General features: G+C 33.1%; 2 protein-coding genes across 19 annotated transcripts; one reads left to right on the plus strand and one right to left on the minus strand.

Moving 5' to 3' along the window:
• Positions 1–1,362: 1,362 nt before the first annotated feature.
• Positions 1,363–17,060, minus strand: LOC109135740 (uncharacterized). Of its 18 annotated transcripts, XM_057392644.1 has the most exons (10): positions 7,684–8,349; positions 6,712–6,787; positions 5,046–5,539; positions 4,516–4,776; positions 4,105–4,375; positions 3,905–4,007; positions 3,689–3,816; positions 3,485–3,563; positions 2,930–2,981; positions 1,363–2,025 (listed from the first exon to the last, which is right to left on the minus strand). In XM_057392644.1, the coding sequence occupies exons 4-10, from the start codon at positions 4,522–4,524 to the stop codon at positions 1,696–1,698; spliced, it is 972 nt and encodes a 323-aa protein (XP_057248627.1). In that variant the 5' UTR covers positions 4,525–4,776; positions 5,046–5,539; positions 6,712–6,787; positions 7,684–8,349; the 3' UTR covers positions 1,363–1,695. The 18 variants fall into 18 exon arrangements, 16 of the variants coding, with proteins under 16 accessions (XP_057248627.1, XP_057248628.1, XP_057248626.1 ...); XM_057392645.1 differs by lacking the exons at positions 5,046–5,539; positions 6,712–6,787; positions 7,684–8,349 and adding exons at positions 15,472–15,537; positions 16,224–16,936; XM_057392643.1 differs by lacking the exons at positions 5,046–5,539; positions 6,712–6,787; positions 7,684–8,349 and adding exons at positions 15,472–15,547; positions 16,224–16,936.
• On the plus strand, positions 9,933–10,691 carry LOC125493521 (uncharacterized). Its single transcript, XM_048636974.1, has one exon. The coding sequence runs from the start codon at positions 9,933–9,935 to the stop codon at positions 10,689–10,691; it is 759 nt and encodes a 252-aa protein (XP_048492931.1).
• Positions 17,061–17,740: the final 680 nt, after the last annotated feature.

A 17,740-nucleotide genomic window follows, 5' to 3' on the forward strand; every position in this document is an offset into this window, starting at 1 on the left:
TGGGTAATTGTTCATTTGAGAGATATTTGTTTTGGGGGTAGGAAGTATGTGTTATATTTTTGTGATTTATAATCATGTACTATATTGTTTTAGCAAAAAGGATAAGTACCTTATTTATAATTATGTAATATATTGTTTGATAATTATGTAATATATTGTAAAAAAGAAAAGGGTTATTTAGAGGTACATTTATGTACTGACTTGTCTAGATTGTGCAGTTTAGTATTAAGGATTTAGAGCCTTTTTTCACTAGCTTATTTTCAGTTAAGTTCAGTTCAGTTCAGTTTAGTTCAGTTCAGTTTAGTTTAGTGCAGTTCAGTTTCAGTTTAGTCTAGTTCAGTTCAGTTCAGTTCAGTTCTATTCTTTTATAACCATTTTGTTAAATATTATTATTACAAATAATATAAAATAATAATTATTAATTATCACTAATTATTATTATTAATAATTTATGATTATTAATATTATTTATTTATAACTATCATTTGAAAATATCCAAAATACTATTATTATTATTATTCATTATTATTACTTATCATTATAATTATTATGTAATATTCATATTATTATTTTTTAAATATTATTTATATATTTATTACGTTCAATCATATTTATTACGTTCAATCATATATATTACATTCAATTTAATTTAATTCAATTAAGTTCAGTTCAGTTCAATTCAGTTTAGTACAGTTCAGTTTAGCTGTTTTATGTCAAAGAGAACAGGCTTGTAATAGATAATAGTGTGCCGACTTAGGTAGTATGTTAGAGTATAATTGTTAAACAAATTTGATATATCGTAAGTGGTGCGTTTAATAAACACTTGTGTATGTTTGTGAAACAAACTTTGAAAGATTTTGAGATATTTATCGGTATAGTTGAATGACATCTAAATGAAGCAATATATATAGGCTTTGAATAGATCATTTTAAAATTGCAAGGTAATTGCTTAGTGCAATAGTTTTGGTATCAAATGGGTTTTGCAAGGGTTAAGAATGTTAGTAATTTGAGCTTGATTGAATTTGAACGCAAACAATGAAATGTCAATTTTTCTTAAATATTTGTAAAAAATGAGTATAACGATTTCATTAAAGTTGTGTTGAGTTGCGAATATGAATGTGTAGTTACCTATAGTTTACAAAGTTAAGTTATTCTAAATAGGCGTTTGCAAATAATAGTATAGTAAATTAACTCAATTTGCAAATAAGCACTCTTTTGTAGGTCTTTTGAAGTTGTCAATTTGTATAAATAGTTCGCTTTAACACTTTGTTTGAAAGGAGTTCAATGAAAAATTAACCAATTCTGTTAATTTCCTCACATCGTTAGGCAATGACCACTGTGAAGATAGATGGAACAAGATCGAAGAGATAACAAATTTCTCACATCATAGAGTTCTTAAAAGAACACCTTTGACTCCATGTTATCTTACAATACAAAAGGCTCTTGTACTTGTTAGAACATAATTTGAGCGAACATATTGTCATTAGCTTGCATAATACAAAAGATTTTGAGATAACTGGGCCTATTGCAAGATTCCTTAGGTCCTTGGCATGTATTACAAGAAATCATTTATGCCTATATGCAAAAGTGAGTTATTAGAAAGAAGCATGATTAGGTCCCAGGGGCAAGTTATAAACATGTAGCATTAGTCTATGCTAGCAAGGAAAAGGGGGTTCTAGGTGGCGGATGCAGTGGTTAGTCGCTAGACCCAACAACATCTTCATCGGCATATACATTATCAGCTTCATGTGCAGGTTTTCTAGCTGCCTCTATGCCATGATATGTGGACTTAACAGAAAGCTTTCGTTTTGGATTTGATTCATCAAGCTGAATACTTTGGTAATCCATGACTTGTGTGATAGTCTTCAATTTCAGATTGACCTCATCAGCTTCATCTTCAGGCACGACTCTTTTGAGAATCAACTGCAGCACATTGTTCAAGGAGAGGGTTGTTTTTGGGCCCACTTCAATTAAGAAAGAGGCTTGCATGAGTTTTTGGATAGCTGAGAAAGCTTTGAGATCATGCTGTCAATTCGACAATAGTGATGTTAGGTTATGCATATTTGAAAGCATCTACTTACCTAGATGTATATTTGGAAGCATCTACCTATTTAGTTTTTTGTTCTTTTTGCATGTTTGTAGGTATATGCAACATAAGCTTATAGTGGAGGTTGTTTTGTATGCTATATGGGTAAGCTAATTGAGGCATCATTAACAGGCTGTGTATAACCAAGGGAAAGCATAGATATTATACTGGGACTTGTATGAACATAACCAACAAAAGAAGCTGCAAATTACATAACCAACAAAAGATGTCTTCAACCGGTAATTTGAAAAGTTTTTCCAAATCCTTGTTGAATATTGTAACTGGGAGCGTGGCGCTTCCGTCAGAGACGTCGTAGTTGAAAGAAACTCTACATTCACCATTTACATTTTACTACGTTGAAGGAACATGTAATAGGAGTAGTTGTTAGTTTGTGTTTAGAGCAGAACTTACCTAGGGATGGAAATGACATTTTTTTGTCCACAATTAAAGCATGTGTGTGTCTCCCCTGCTGACACATCAGTTCGCTTGTTACAGTTAGAGCAACCTAGGTATGCGTGCAATTTTTCAAAGCTAGGTTCAGGGACCACTACTCTCAAGAATTGTCGTTCGTCTTGGAGTGTGTTAACAACCTAGTTTAAATTACACACATAACCACGTTAAGAATGGGTATTCAAATTAATTAAGTATTCCTATAATGTATTGTTTTCGGACTACAACAGGGCGGTCATTTTTAAGGCTATTATATTATGTGATGATGCTATCAAATAATAATAATGGCAAGTGAATGTTCAAATTACTAATGTGATAAGTAATATATCTGGCCTTTTTTTCCTTTAGTGCACAGATTGTCATGCCCTGCCTTTCTTTTGATGTGTTCCTTACATCTAAGACTCTTGTTTGCCTATCAGCCAGGGTGTCTCTGTGACGCAATTCCCTGAAAAGCACAGTCATGTTAGAGTACTACATTCGTTGATGCTTTTTCTTATCAACGGGCATTTATATTGATATACCAAAGTGGTCTGTCACATGATTACTAAAGAAGTCTGTCTTTTCTGCATGTAATTTGCACTTTCTTTCGTTGGTTGTATATGTAATTAGCCATTTACAACTTAGGCCCATCAAGATATAAGCATATGTACCAATGAAACGTCAAATATGTGAATTTGAAACATCATATAAAATTTGCATGGTCCATGGCCCATCATTTTGTAGGGTAAGATCTAATTAGCATCCATAAACTTGACATAACAATAATAATATCTATAATTAGTTATGATGAACCAAAAGACCTTAACAACAACACAATTAAACTCAACAACATCACAAAATCAATTAACAAAACACCTAAAATTCAAACAACATAAAATTTGAAAAGAGAGAGAATTTATGGGACATTTTAATAAAAGGATGTCTTCACGAAACACAAATATTAATTACCATTGTGCAAGGGCAGCTGCTCTATCTCCGTTAGCCTCATGAATAATTGTAGTAGACATGGTTGATGCAAGTGAGAATCCTATAGCAAATGGTATATTAGTTAATAAATGATTGATGAACTTCTTTTGAATCCATTATTTGCCAAACTTAGCTTTAAGGCCGTTAATAAATGATTGGCATTTTTAGTAATATATAACGCACAACCTTTATGAGATGTGACTTTTAAGGCCGTGAATCCAATTATATTGAATTTTGCAACCCAAGTTGAGAGGCGATCACAATATGCCCCGGCGAGATCATTCCAAGCAGAAATGATAAGCGGTTGTTGAGTGCTGAGAAAGTGGTATGCCCACCAGGTAAGGATTAGCATAATGAGGGTTATGGACGATTAAAGAAGTATAAATATATTGATTATTTTACCTGTGGTTGGTTATAACAATCTCGCGGACAAGATTATCACGTCCTTGGGGCATTGAAATAGTCATTGCTTCTTCTTCAACATAAAGTACCACACCAAGGATATCTAAACAATGACGCATAAAGGTCAGGTTGGCTGTGTTGCGAAAAGCATAGATGTACGTACTCTAGATACCATCAACAACAATTGTATGCAAGACTACCAAATTTCTCAGAAGGATCACAGGCTTTTGGAATCGAAGATATGGTCTGGTACTCTGGCAGAACAGGATTAGCTTCAGAATTGATTGGTTGAATTACTGTCTGTCTTCCAAAGCTCATTTGGTAATCAAGTTCAGAGGAGGAGGATTTGAACTGCTCTTCTACGGGTTTTATTGGAGCGTTGGCTATTTCGTACTCCCCCTTGTACACAAAAGCTTCTTTGTAGCCTTCCACTTGATCTCCAAAAAAAAGTGCTCCTCTCATTCGATTTCCCTGTGAACAAAACGCGTTTGGGTAGTTTCGCATGTTAAAGGGGTTTTGTAACAGCCCGCACTTCCGAGCTGCTAGCTAAACATACTTAAGATTCACTAATTACAATTAACGCTTAATAACCTCGAATTATATTCACTCACCTGTAACATAATCTATAAAACGATCCTGGACTTGTGGGTCAGGCCCACAGCAAATCATCCTCAATAACCAAATAACATATTACATAATACCTTGCTCGACTCTTAAAGCAATATAATAATTTATTCATAAATAAGGATAAATAATCCCAAATACAACCTCAGAACCCTTACATCTCATTATAACCTTGATACTTAAATTCTTCCTTTTACTCCATTCCGAGCTTTCCACATACGAACCTGCAAGATCACTAACAATGAACTCTGCCCCCACCAGGACAGGTTCCAAGACCAAAATCAGGAAAACTGAGTACACACTGTCCAACCAGAACATCTTTTCAGTGGCTTAAAAACGTATTTACAGATTTAAACTTATCTTATAAAACAATTGTAATCAAGATTTTTTTCAAGACATTTGCAATCAAGATACATCGAAGTCATAAATAAAGAAGTATATAATAAATATTTGAACATGGTTTGTAATGCTACTTCCATAGAACTAATACGATCCTTCGAAGTCAACTCTAACATACCTTACGTCAATAATTCTCTCCCACTTCTGTGGATCATACACAAAGACATTCAATCCATATGATCCAAAAACCTTTAATCCATATGTATATCATAGTTAACTCCTGCATAAATTCCTTAACAAGTTCCTTGATAATCATTTCCAAAATTGGCGCATGAACTCTAAAACTTGGGTGAGTAAAACATTATTTCAGAAATTAAAGTTTGAAATAACTTTCCACAAACCACTCGAATACTCAAATACATAATCGATTTTCTTTCAGAAATCATATTATACTGGGGAAGAGAACACGAATAGAGTTGTCTTTCAGGTGAATTCTCTAAGCTTTATACAAGGGACGTCTCCCTCTTCCATTTTGTACTGCTTGCAAGACTTTTAGGTCATGACCCTCACATAACGGAGCAATACCCGCTCCAGAGCAATACCCGCTCTAACACATAATGAGCAAACCTGCTCCACAAATGTTGTTCATCACTGCTTTAGCAGCTTCTTCCCCTCATAAAACAGAATCATAAATTAATATTTTCAAAAATTCATATTCATAAATCTCAAATTGTCATAATAGAATCACTTTCGGGTATTAGATATCAATATACAAATTAAATTGTTTGCATAATATTTTAGTACGGTATCAATAAGAAATTCTTTGGCTAATTCTTTTTCAATACCGACTTTAAAGAAGCTATGCTTCATTTCCACATAAAGGATTCTCCAAAACAAAACATTGCTTACCCAAAAGATCATGTCTCCAATTTAGAGTTCATTATTCTATATAAACTTTATATCTAAAACACAAATGCTCTTTACGAAGAATAACCTTTCCATTTAATCTTATTTAGCAATCCATCAAACTTATAACCATCTCCAACATGTATTTCCTATCTTACAAAATCCATTTTCAAGGATTCGGAATTCTCTAAAGACTATATCTCAATAATATGACATATCCTTTAGTCTGAAGTTCTCTTCCTCTCCAAAACATATTCAGAATACTTACTTATAACTTTACAATTTCATATTAAATCTAATATCCCAAATGGTTTATTGCTGGCTCCAATAATACCGTTAATTCCCAATGTATACCAAAACCAAAGTAGTTTCTTCCAGAGAATGTCTAAAGGTGCTTTTAAAGAATATAATTTACTCATAATCTGAATGTCTTTTCCTCACAAACATATAACACAATAATTAGTTTTTTTTTTTGAACTTAGAGAAACCGAAAGATAAAATCCTCAAAATTTATATTAGAAACTCCTTCCTTTTGAAGACTCATATTATAGTCATAATGATTCCCATCACAAACATCTATCTATAATTCACATACATTTAATTATATATATCTCTAATAAAATATCGATTATATCTGATATCTCACTCTAGAATCAAATCCATTTATAACTTACATGTACTTGAAATAACTCATACGCCTACTTTAGTGAAAACATAAAACATAAAACTAACTAGACAATAGAACTTAACCTGCGATTTAGTTCTACCTTTGTCTTAAAACTCAAACATGTATTTCACAAACCATATAGTACACAAATCACATTTTTAATACAACATAAGTTTAACTTATGAAAACATATCAAGATCAACTTATATAGTTTATATGATCAACCGGAATATCAATAATATATTTGGAAAGTGAAAGGACATGTGTGTACCTCCTTCATTTCCCCAAAGAACGCTCGATTCCATTATAATCTTCAAGGGTCTGACATCTCTAAATTCTTTATCAATCTCCAACAATCACCCCACAACAATATAAACAACAATTAACATCCTTACTACCAATTAGATAAAGAAATTAACTTTATCATACCTTCTAACCTCTTTCATGAACTACCCACAACTTCATATTTACAAACCATTCTACTAATCCAATTCACTATATCAATCTCTAACTCCAATTAACCTCATTCTAATTCACAGAGGATACTATCAAACAACATGGCTTATGATAATTTGATTTCATAAACTAACTTAAGAAATATAAATACAATTTATAAACCTCAACCCAACGCATTAAATAAATAGGAAAGATTTAATCTTTAAGTTGAACAAACTTTTATCATATCTGATTTTCGTAACAAGATCATCAAATTGCTCTTACAAAACTCACTTGAATCCATTGAAAAGAAAACATAGCAAGTTACTTGTTTGGAACATGATATCCATCTTGATTATTAGTTCCACTATATTCTGAATTAAAAACATCTTCTCTTTAAAACTGGTTATTGTTTATAAGTATACAAATATACTTTAAACTTCCTGAAGAACAAAGATTTGGAAGCTGCAATGTAAAATAAAAGTTTGCCAACATAAATCATGATCAGCTTTAACAACTTGAATTGAATCAAACAACAATAATTATATCTTTAGGAAATCATATACTTCCTCCGTTTTTTATTAGATGTTACACTTTTCAAATCACGGACTCCTAGGTGATTTTTGGAGAGGAGAAAGATAGAGAGAATGAAAAACAAAAGGGTCCCATGTGAACATGTGATAAGAGAGAGATAGAGAGAAGTTATTACCCAAAATAAAAGTGTAACATCTAATTTAAAATTTCCTAAAATAGAAAGTGTAACATCTAAAAAAAACGGAGGAAGTATATGAAAACTTAATTGTTATACCTGATTTTGGAATTCACAAACAACAAGACACAAGAACTCAATTCAGCCAATCAACACGATGCGCACAACATCGATGGTGGTAGCTCGCCGGCGAAGAGGACCAGAAAACAGTAGCAGCACCGATGGGACAGAAGCAAAAGAAAGAATTCGTTGACAACAACAACATGCAACAGCCACAATACCAACAAATCAGGTGGCAGCAGCATCCACGAAGAAGAGGAGAGAGAAAAACGCTGAAACAGGGGCTGCAAACAACTACAACTTTCAGAGATCATAACTCCTAGCTCCGAACTCCGATTGAAGAAATTTTTGAGCCTAAATTCAATAACTCGAAGAGATCTACAACTTTGATGAAGGAACAAAGACCAAAAAATGAGAGTATGCTGCTTGAATTTGACGGACAGAACAGAGGATTGAGATATATCACCGTGAATGAATAAGGAGGAAATTGGGTATGAGACTATGAGTTCCTTCTATCTTTAATGAGGAGTTGTGAAAATTTGACAACAAAGAAATAACGTGGCATTCCCAACATAAGCCACAGAAGGTGCAACATTTTTTTTAAATTTTTTTTATCCTTTCTCTTTAAAAACTCAATTTGTTTAACAAAATACATCAAGGTATACTAGAATATCATGATTAATTTAAAACAAATAACTAGCTTTTACTTAAACCTGCTTAAGATATTTGGGCTGTTACATTCTACCACCCTTAAAGTAAATTTCGTCCTCGAAATTTAGAAATATAAAACTTTAAATCATTTCAAAACGAATACATCACATAAAACATTTTCACAAAAATTTGCTCAGAACTCATAACGAACTATAATATCTCAAAAGAAAAATTTCCTAACTTTTTCTGCAGTCTCAATCAATATAATTCAATCTTTCTCTTATAGCCACTCAAATCTAAAACCCAATAGACTTTCCACTTTTGCAAATTTCATAACACTCAACCTTTAATTTCTCATTTTCAATTCCTAAATTTTCAACTAACTAATAACCCAAATAAATCAATTTCAAACATTCCCAAATATCCTTCTTAATCAATACTTCCTCCGTGTTTTTATTGATGCTACATAGAGAAATGGCACAAGTTTTAATAAAGGTAGAGAGAGAAACATTGGGACCACTTTTCTCCCCATTAATTCATCTTTTAATTGCAAAGGGAGGAGGGACAACCTGTTGTATTAGTACACTAAAAAGGGAGGGGGGAAAATTGGGAGGGGACCAACTGTACGCACTTTTAATTGAAATTCCCCAAATTTTTGAATTTTCCCACCAAATTTAAAAAAACACAGTAGCACTACATTTTGGGTCCTTATAAAAGCTCACTGTATGTATGAAAAATTACAACTTCAAAAAAAATCACTGACAACAAGGAAAAACAATTACACTCTGTAAATCACTCAAGCACACACTTCACACTCACTGCACACACTGCACTTAGGCATATTTAAAAAAAAAACAGATGGAAGATGATGATTTCATGGCATATCTAATGGCAAATGGTGTTGGAGATGAGTATGACATGGCTATGGAAGAGCTGCTGGCCCTTGAAGAACTGCATTCAAGTAACAATTCAAATTCATGTGATGAAGCTAACATATCAGTGGATGAACTTCTATCTTGGAGGAGGCCATTAACAGATTCAGTGATGATGATGATGATGAACCATGGTATGTCTCTGATACTGACTCTGAAAATGAATTTCAATATGAAATTGATGAAGAAACTTTAGAGCAACCTAGTGTTGACACAACAACATCAAACAAAAAACCAATGATTCCTAACAATATAAGGGCACAAATTGCAATTGAAATGTTTGAGGCTGCCATAAATTTCAAACTTCCAAGGGGTTTCAACATGTTTTTAGCCGAAAAATATGTAGTGCACAGGTCAACAATAACAAGAATATGGAGACAAGCCAAAAATCAGAAACTCACTGGTGAAGAGGTGAATGTGTCACATAAAAAATACAAGTGTGGAAAGAAGTATTTAATTACTGATGACATGCTTCTAGTTGTGCCTTTAAAACAGAGGACAACATTAAGGTCTTTTGCTGCTGCTTTGGAGGTGAGTCCTTCAACAGTTTATAGGCTGGTAAAAAAGGGTATCATAAGATCCCACACAAATTCTATAAAACCAAAGCTCACAGCTGAGCACAAAATTAAAAGGCTTAAGTTTGTGATGGGCAATATCATACCCAGGACGGTGAATGAGGGACCCAAATTTGACCTTCTATAAAACATGATTCACATTGACGAGAAGTGGTTTTTTATGAGTAGGATCACTCAAAGGTTCTATCTTCTCTCAGATGAAGAAGATCCTTATAGGGCATGTCAGTCAAAAAGTCACATGACTAAGGTCATGTTCATGGGTGCCATTGGTAAACCATGGTTTGGAGAAAATAGGGAACTCATTTTTGATGGAAAAATTGGCATTTATCCATTTGTAGACAAAGTTCCAGCACAGAGATGGAGTGCAAACAGAGACAGGGGCACTATAGAGACCAAAGCCAAGCAACACATCACCAAACAAGTCATCAGAGAAATGATTATCAACAAGTTGTTACCATCAATAAAAGAAAAGTGGCCAGCAAATAGGTGCAAAACAATATGGATACAACAAGATAATGCCAGACCACATATATTTCCAGATGATGCAAAGTTTTTGGAAGCAGCAAGAAAAGATGGTTTTGATATGCATCTTGTATGTCAACCAGCACAATCCCCTGACCTAAATCTTTTGGATTTGGGATTTTTCAAAGCAATACAGTCAATTCAACACCAACAATTCCCAAACACAATAGATGAGCTCATTGAAAGTGTAGAGGAAGCTTATAATGTTTATGATCCTAGAATCATAAATTACACATGGTTGCATCTCAAGCTTGTTATGTTGGAAATCTTAAAGGTTAAGGGTGGAAACAACTATAAGAATCCTCACATTGGCAAGAAAAAATTGGACAGGTTGGGGCAATTACCAACTGTTGTTCATGTTCCATAACAGTTGGTAACTGACACAGTCAAGTTACTAGATGAAGGAATTGTATGTGGGCCACCAAATCCAGATGAAGAGCTCATGGCAGAGTAACTAAGAAGGGTGACAATGCAAGGAGACAAAACAAAAGAAGAGAAGAGTAAATGAAACAACAAATGGTGATAGAGGATATTGGAGGGAATAGGTAAAAGTTTTTGTAAAGATTGAAAGTTATTCTAAAGCAACAAGTTTTTGTAAAAAATGATAGTATTACAACTTTTTGTAAAAGAAGATAGTATTACAACTTTTTGTAAAAGAAGATAGTATTACAACTTTTTGTAAAAGAAGATAGTATTACAACTTTTTGTAAAAGTTAGAGGGGTAGGTGAAAGTGTTGTAAAAGAAGATAGTATTACAAGTTATTGAAGGACTTATATTAGTTTTTAGTTATAAGTTGTTCCACTCACATAATAACACACAAAATGCATATAACCAATTTGAACTATGCAACTCTGGACTAATAGAAGAAATATTAAAAATTCATCATTTGACTTGTTTGGTGTGCATGTAACTTAGGACTCTAACAAAACCAATGCATACAAGCCTCTCAGGAAGTCCCTTTTCCACAAATAAGCATAAAGATAGTTCATCACAATCAAGATATTACTTCAATTATGTGAAATGCCTCATCATTAAGCACATAAGAGTAAAGTCTATGAGTGGTACTAACATATGCAATCATTTAAGTAATATTTTGTCATCATTGAGGCATGCATGCTCACACAAATCTCCCTCAAAATATCATAGGGAGATGCATTCATGAAAAATCAGAAATTTGCCATAAAAGTCATCATATAGCTCAATCCAACACTAGCCCAATAAACAACATATGCATCAAAATCAGATTTTTGTGGGACCTTTTTAATCATAAGGTAAAGAGTCGTGATAAATGCATAACATGAAACAAGTAACCATTTCAGGATACTTCTTCCAGACATTGGTTAATTGATGAAAAATGTCAACTAAAAAACCAATGTCGGGAAGAAGTCCCTGAAGATGCAGGTAACTTTTCATATTACAACTCTCATTCACATTTTCATATTGGAAATAAAGAATGTCACAAATTACCCTCATTGACTTGTAGAATAAAAATTGTATCATCATTTAATGATATTGCATATGGAAAATTGGGTAGTAGGAGAACTATCAGGAGAAGTATGGCATGCTCATCATGTAGGACCAACCTAAAACTAACACAAAACCAACACATGAATCATCATTTCATAGCAATGCGCAAATTCATGAATCATGCATATATGTAAGCAACATCCAATTCCCACATGTAACCGACAATAAGCATCAGGTACAAACTTAAATAAGAGAGAGTAGTTAGGGACTTAGCTCCTGTTTAGTTACATCCATGATGTTTTTTATTTGGGATTTTCCAATAACAGAGATTTGCATGAAATTGCATCCAAACTCCTCTCTTTCTTTATTTTGGCAACCCTTTTAGCAGACTCTGGATGCCTCTCTAAGTACAGATCATCCCATTCTTCCAAGACATAGGGAGGAGTTTCTGGAACATATAGATAATCAATATTGTTCGGTTAGATTAGAGTTGGGAAATTCCCTGATTCAAGCCAAGCATCTGGATTGGTATCAAAATCATCCAAGATTTCAGCATCATCATCCAAACAATAACCAAGCTCAATAAGGGACTTCTCTTTTTGCTTCTGGGAAGGCGGTGTTTCAGGCCACTTTAGAGCATCAGTGTCCAGCAGAGGAACAAACCCAGTGAAGGGTGGGATGGACTCTAGCAACGAGGGAGGAGTGTGGAAACTCATAGGCAACCAAGCAAAAAATACACCAATAAGAAGCTGAGTTGAACAACAAAAGTTACACCAACAACAACCAACAACAACCAATAACATCAGCACAAGCATCCACCAACAAGAAGGCAATAAACATCAAACCAATAATTTAAGCCAACAACATCTATAACGAATAATTATTTCTCAAAAAAAGAGTAGAATATGAAATTAGTTTTTTTATCTCACATAAAAATCCTACTTTCAATTATAAGAACCACCACCCGATTTTAACAAAACAAAAAAACACCATAGAACAACAAAATTTTATAAATAACCACGAAATTTTTTATAAACAACAAAATTTTTATACGGAGTAACCACGAAAATCTCGCCATCACAATTTTTAGGTTTGTAAATAACAGATCTAAGTCACACCATACCCAAACAACACAACAAATGCAAAGACAGAAAGAACTAAATCACACTAATAACGCAGGAAATAAATAAATAATTTTTTTAAAAAAAACAACCTTAATTTATCAACATAACTGAACAATAAAATTAAAGAAATCAAATCGCAAAAAAAAATGGAAGTGAGAAATAACCTATTCCAAAGTTTCCAAGGTCAGATCTGTAGGTAACTTGCTGTGAAATTATGTTTAGACACACGAATTTGAAGTACCCACAACAATCAGATGCGAAATCATGAAAATGTAACCCCCAAACGAGTCCTAAATCGTGCTGGTAACTGATAACGTCAAGTAGAAACACGTAAACACGAAGGGACTTTGCAGAAATAATGAAGATAGTGAGAGATTCAGAGAGATCTGGTGATGCAAAGAGAGAAAGATAGAATCGATGAGAGAGAGAGAGAGAGAGATCTGATGAGAGAGAGAGAGTTAGAAATTTCTTAAAACCCTAGGTGAGAGACTGAAGAACACAAGGAAGAACTTCCCAGAATTCTCTAGAAATAGGGACGTGTAGTTTGAAAATCTGTTGACTAGAGTTTAATGAAGTAGAGGTAGGTATGGGAATTGGAGGGAGTAATTATAATCATAAAAGTCACTAAATGAGGGTAGGTGAATTTTTAGTTGGTAAGTAGATGTAGTTATTAAAATAGTTAAGATATTAAGTAAGGGTATAACAGTAAAATTTAGGACAAATAATTTGCCAAAAAAAGTATGTAGCATCTATTGTGATAGTTCCATTTATGGGAAATGTAACATCTAAAAAAAACGGAGGAAGTATGTCATGATATGGAAATCACGACAACTCCGAAACAATCATGCTTTGATACCACCTGTAACAGCCCGCACTTCCGAGCTGCTAGCTAAACATACTAAAGATTCACTAATTACAATTAACGCTTAATAACCTCGAATTATATTCACTCACCTGTAACATAATCTATAAAACGATCCTGGACTTGTGGGTCAGGCCCACAACAAATCATCCTCAATAACCAAATAACATATTACATAATACCTTGCTCGACTCTTAAAGCAATATAATAATTTATTTATAAATAAGGATAAATAATCCCAAATACAACCTCGGAACCCTTACATCTCATTATAACCTTGATACTTAAATTATTCCTTTTACTCCATTCCGAGCTTTCCACATACGAACCTGCAAGATCACTAACAAGGAACTCTGCCCCCACCAGGACAGGTTCCAAGAGCAAAATCAGGAAAACTGAGTACACACTGTCCAACCAGAACATCTTTTCAGTGGCTTAAAAACGTATTTACAGATTTAAACTTATCTTATGAAACAATTGTAATCAAGATTTTTTTTCAAGACATTTGCAATCAAGATACATCGAAGTCATAAATAAAGAAGTATATAATAAATATTTGAACACGGTTTGTAATGCTACTTCCATAGAACTAATACGATCCTTCGAAGTCAACTCTAACATACCTTACGTCAATAATTCTCTCCCACTTCTGTGGATCATACACAAAGACATTCAATCCATATGATCCAAAAACCTTTAATCCATATGTATATCATAGTTAACTCCTGCATAAATTCCTTAACAAGTTCCTTGATAATCATTTCCAAAATTGGCGCATGAACTCTAAAACTTGGGTGAGTAAAATATTATTTCAGAAATTAAAGTTTGAAATAACTTTCCACAAACCACTCGAATACTCAAATACATATTCTATTTTCTTTCAGAAATCATATTATACTGGGGAAGAGAACACGAATAGAGTTGCCTTTCAGGCGAATTCTCTAAGCTTTATACAAGGGACGTCTCCCTCTTCCATTTTGTACTACTTGCAAGACTTTTAGGTCATGACCCTCACATAACGGAGCAATACCCGCTCCAGAGCAATACCCGCTCTAACACATAATGAGCAAACCTGCTCCACAAATGTTGTTCATCACTGCCTTAGCAGCTTCTTCCCCTCATAAAACAGAATCATAAATTAATATTTTCGAAAATTCATACTCATAATCTGAATGTCTTTTCCTCACAAACATATAACACAATAATTAGTTTTTTTTTTAACTTAGAGAAACCGAAAGATAAAATCCTCAAAATTTATATCAAAATCTCCTTCCTTTTGAAGACTCATATTATAGTCATAATGATTCACATCACAAACATCTATCTATAATTCACATACATAATCTAAATTCATAATATCTCTAATAAAAATATCGATTATATTTGATATCTCACTCTAGAATCAAATCCATTTATAACTTACATGTACTTGAAATAACTCATACGCCTACTTTAGTGAAAACATAAAACATATAACATAACTTATAGACAATAGAACTTAACCTGCGATTTAGTTCTACCTTTGTCTTAAAACTCATAAACATGTATTTCACAAACCATATAGTACACAAATCACATTTTTAATACAACATAAGTTTAACTTATGAAAACATATCAAGATCAACTTATATAGTTTATATGATCAATCGGAATATCAATAATATATTTGGAAAGTGAAAGGACATGTGTGTACCTCCTTCATTTCCCCAAAGAACGCTCGATTCCATTATAATCTTCAAGGGTCCGACATCTCTAAATTCTTTATCAATCTCCAACAATCACCTCACAACAATATGAACAACAATTAACATCCTTACTACCAATTAGATAAAGAAATTAACTTTCTAATACCTTCTAACCTCTTTCATGAACTACCCATAACTCCTTATTTACAAACCATTCTACTAATCCAATTCACTATATCAATCTCTAACTCCAATTAACCTCATTCTAATCACAGAGGATACTATCAAACAACATGGCTTATGATAATTTGATTTCATAAACTAACTTAAGAAATATAAATACAATTTATAAACCTCAACCCAACCCATTAAATAAATAGGAAAGATTTAATCTTTAAGTTGAACAAACTTTTATCATATCTGATTTTCGTAACAAGATCATCAAATTGCTCTTACAAAACTCACTTGAATCCATTGAAAAGAAAACACAGCAAGTTACTTGTTTGGAACATGATATCCATCTTGATTATTAGTTCCACTATATTCTGAATTAAAAACATCTTCTCTTAAAACTGGTTATTGTTTATAAGTATACAAATATACTTAAAACTTCCTGACAGAACAAAGTAATTTGGAAGCTGCAATGTAAAATAAAAGTTTACCAACATAAATCATGATCAGCTTTAACAATTTGAATTGAATGAAACAACAATAATTATATCTTTAGGAAATCATATATATGAAAACTTAATTGTTATACCTGATTTTGGAATTCACAAACAACAAGACACAAGAACTTAATTCAGCCAATCAACACGATGCGCACAACATCGATGGTGGTAGCTCGCCGGCGAAGAGGACCGGAAAACAGTAGCAGCACCGATGGGACAGAAGCAAAAGAAAGAATTCATTGACAACAACAACATGCAACAGCCACAACACCAACAAATCAGGTGGCAGCAGCATCCACGAAGAAGAGGAGAGAGAGAAACGCTGAAATAGTGGCAGCAAACAACTACAACTTCCAGAGATCATAACTCCTAGCTCCGAACTCCGATTGAAGAAATTTTTGAGCCTAAATTTAATAACTCGAAGAGATCTACAACTTTGATGAAGGAATAAAGACCAAAAAATGAGAGTATGCTGCTTGAATTTGACGGACAAAACAGAGGATTGAGAGATATCACCGTGAATGAATAAGGAGGAAATTGGGTATGAGACTATGAGTTCCTTCTATCTTTAATGAGGAGTTGTGAAAATTGGATAATAAAGAAATAACGTGGCATTCCCAACATAAGCCACAGAAGGTGCAACATTTTTTTTAATTTTTTTTTATCCTTTCTGTTTAAAAACTCAATTTGTTTAACAAAATACATCAAGGTATACTAGAATATCATGATTAATTTAAAACAAATAACTAGCTTTTACTTAAACCTGCTTAAGATATTTGGGTTGTTACAGGTTTGCTTCAAAGGGAACATCACATTTTCTTGTGTAGTACCTGATGTATTGGGCATAGAAGATGGCCCTCTAACGGTGCTTATGTATTATCAGATTTATATGTATAAGTAAGTTTAAGTGTTCCTTTTGAATGAGGCATGCTACAAATAATGATATTGTGACATTTGCTAAGTGGGAATTACTATGAATTAAACTCGGGGTGGATGATATCAATGAGTAATCAAAATGAATGGTTGTGCGTTATTGGATAAGAAAGATAACAAAGAAGTAAGAGTGTCAATACATTATCATCTTCTAGAACAAGATTTTGGTAAAGTATGCCTTTTTTAGGAGAGACCTTAGCCCGACCTTTTTCAATTATCTTGACTTTGACTTTGTAAGCCTTGTTGTTACTGTTTAGTTCATCTAAATAAACACGTTCAGGCTTCATCTTGTAATTCCTAATCAAATGAACATGTAAAGAGTGAATATAATATTAGGGGGGACATTTGAGTATTATTTGCATGACTATTTTTCAAGAGAATGCTGGCCGAATGCTAAGTATGAAATAGGTCTAGTGAAAGGCATAATACATCTATTAGTTAGTTAATCTATTGTTTAAGCATTGTACCATTTAGAATAATTACCTCATATAGTAATAAACTGTGAGTTTTGTATTAGCGAGATTATGAAGCGTAACTATCATTTACCACCTAGACATCTGGTAGATATATCTATAAGAGTAATATTAGTGTCTATATTGATAATATAACCATTATTTAAAATGCTGAAAAATAATGTTCACGTTGCAAATGTGTTTAATTACCTTTAAAACAC

The sequence above is a fragment of the Beta vulgaris genome, chromosome 1 (assembly GCF_026745355.1).
Source record: "Beta vulgaris subsp. vulgaris cultivar EL10 chromosome 1, EL10.2, whole genome shotgun sequence".
Lineage (NCBI taxonomy): Eukaryota > Viridiplantae > Streptophyta > Magnoliopsida > Caryophyllales > Amaranthaceae > Beta > Beta vulgaris.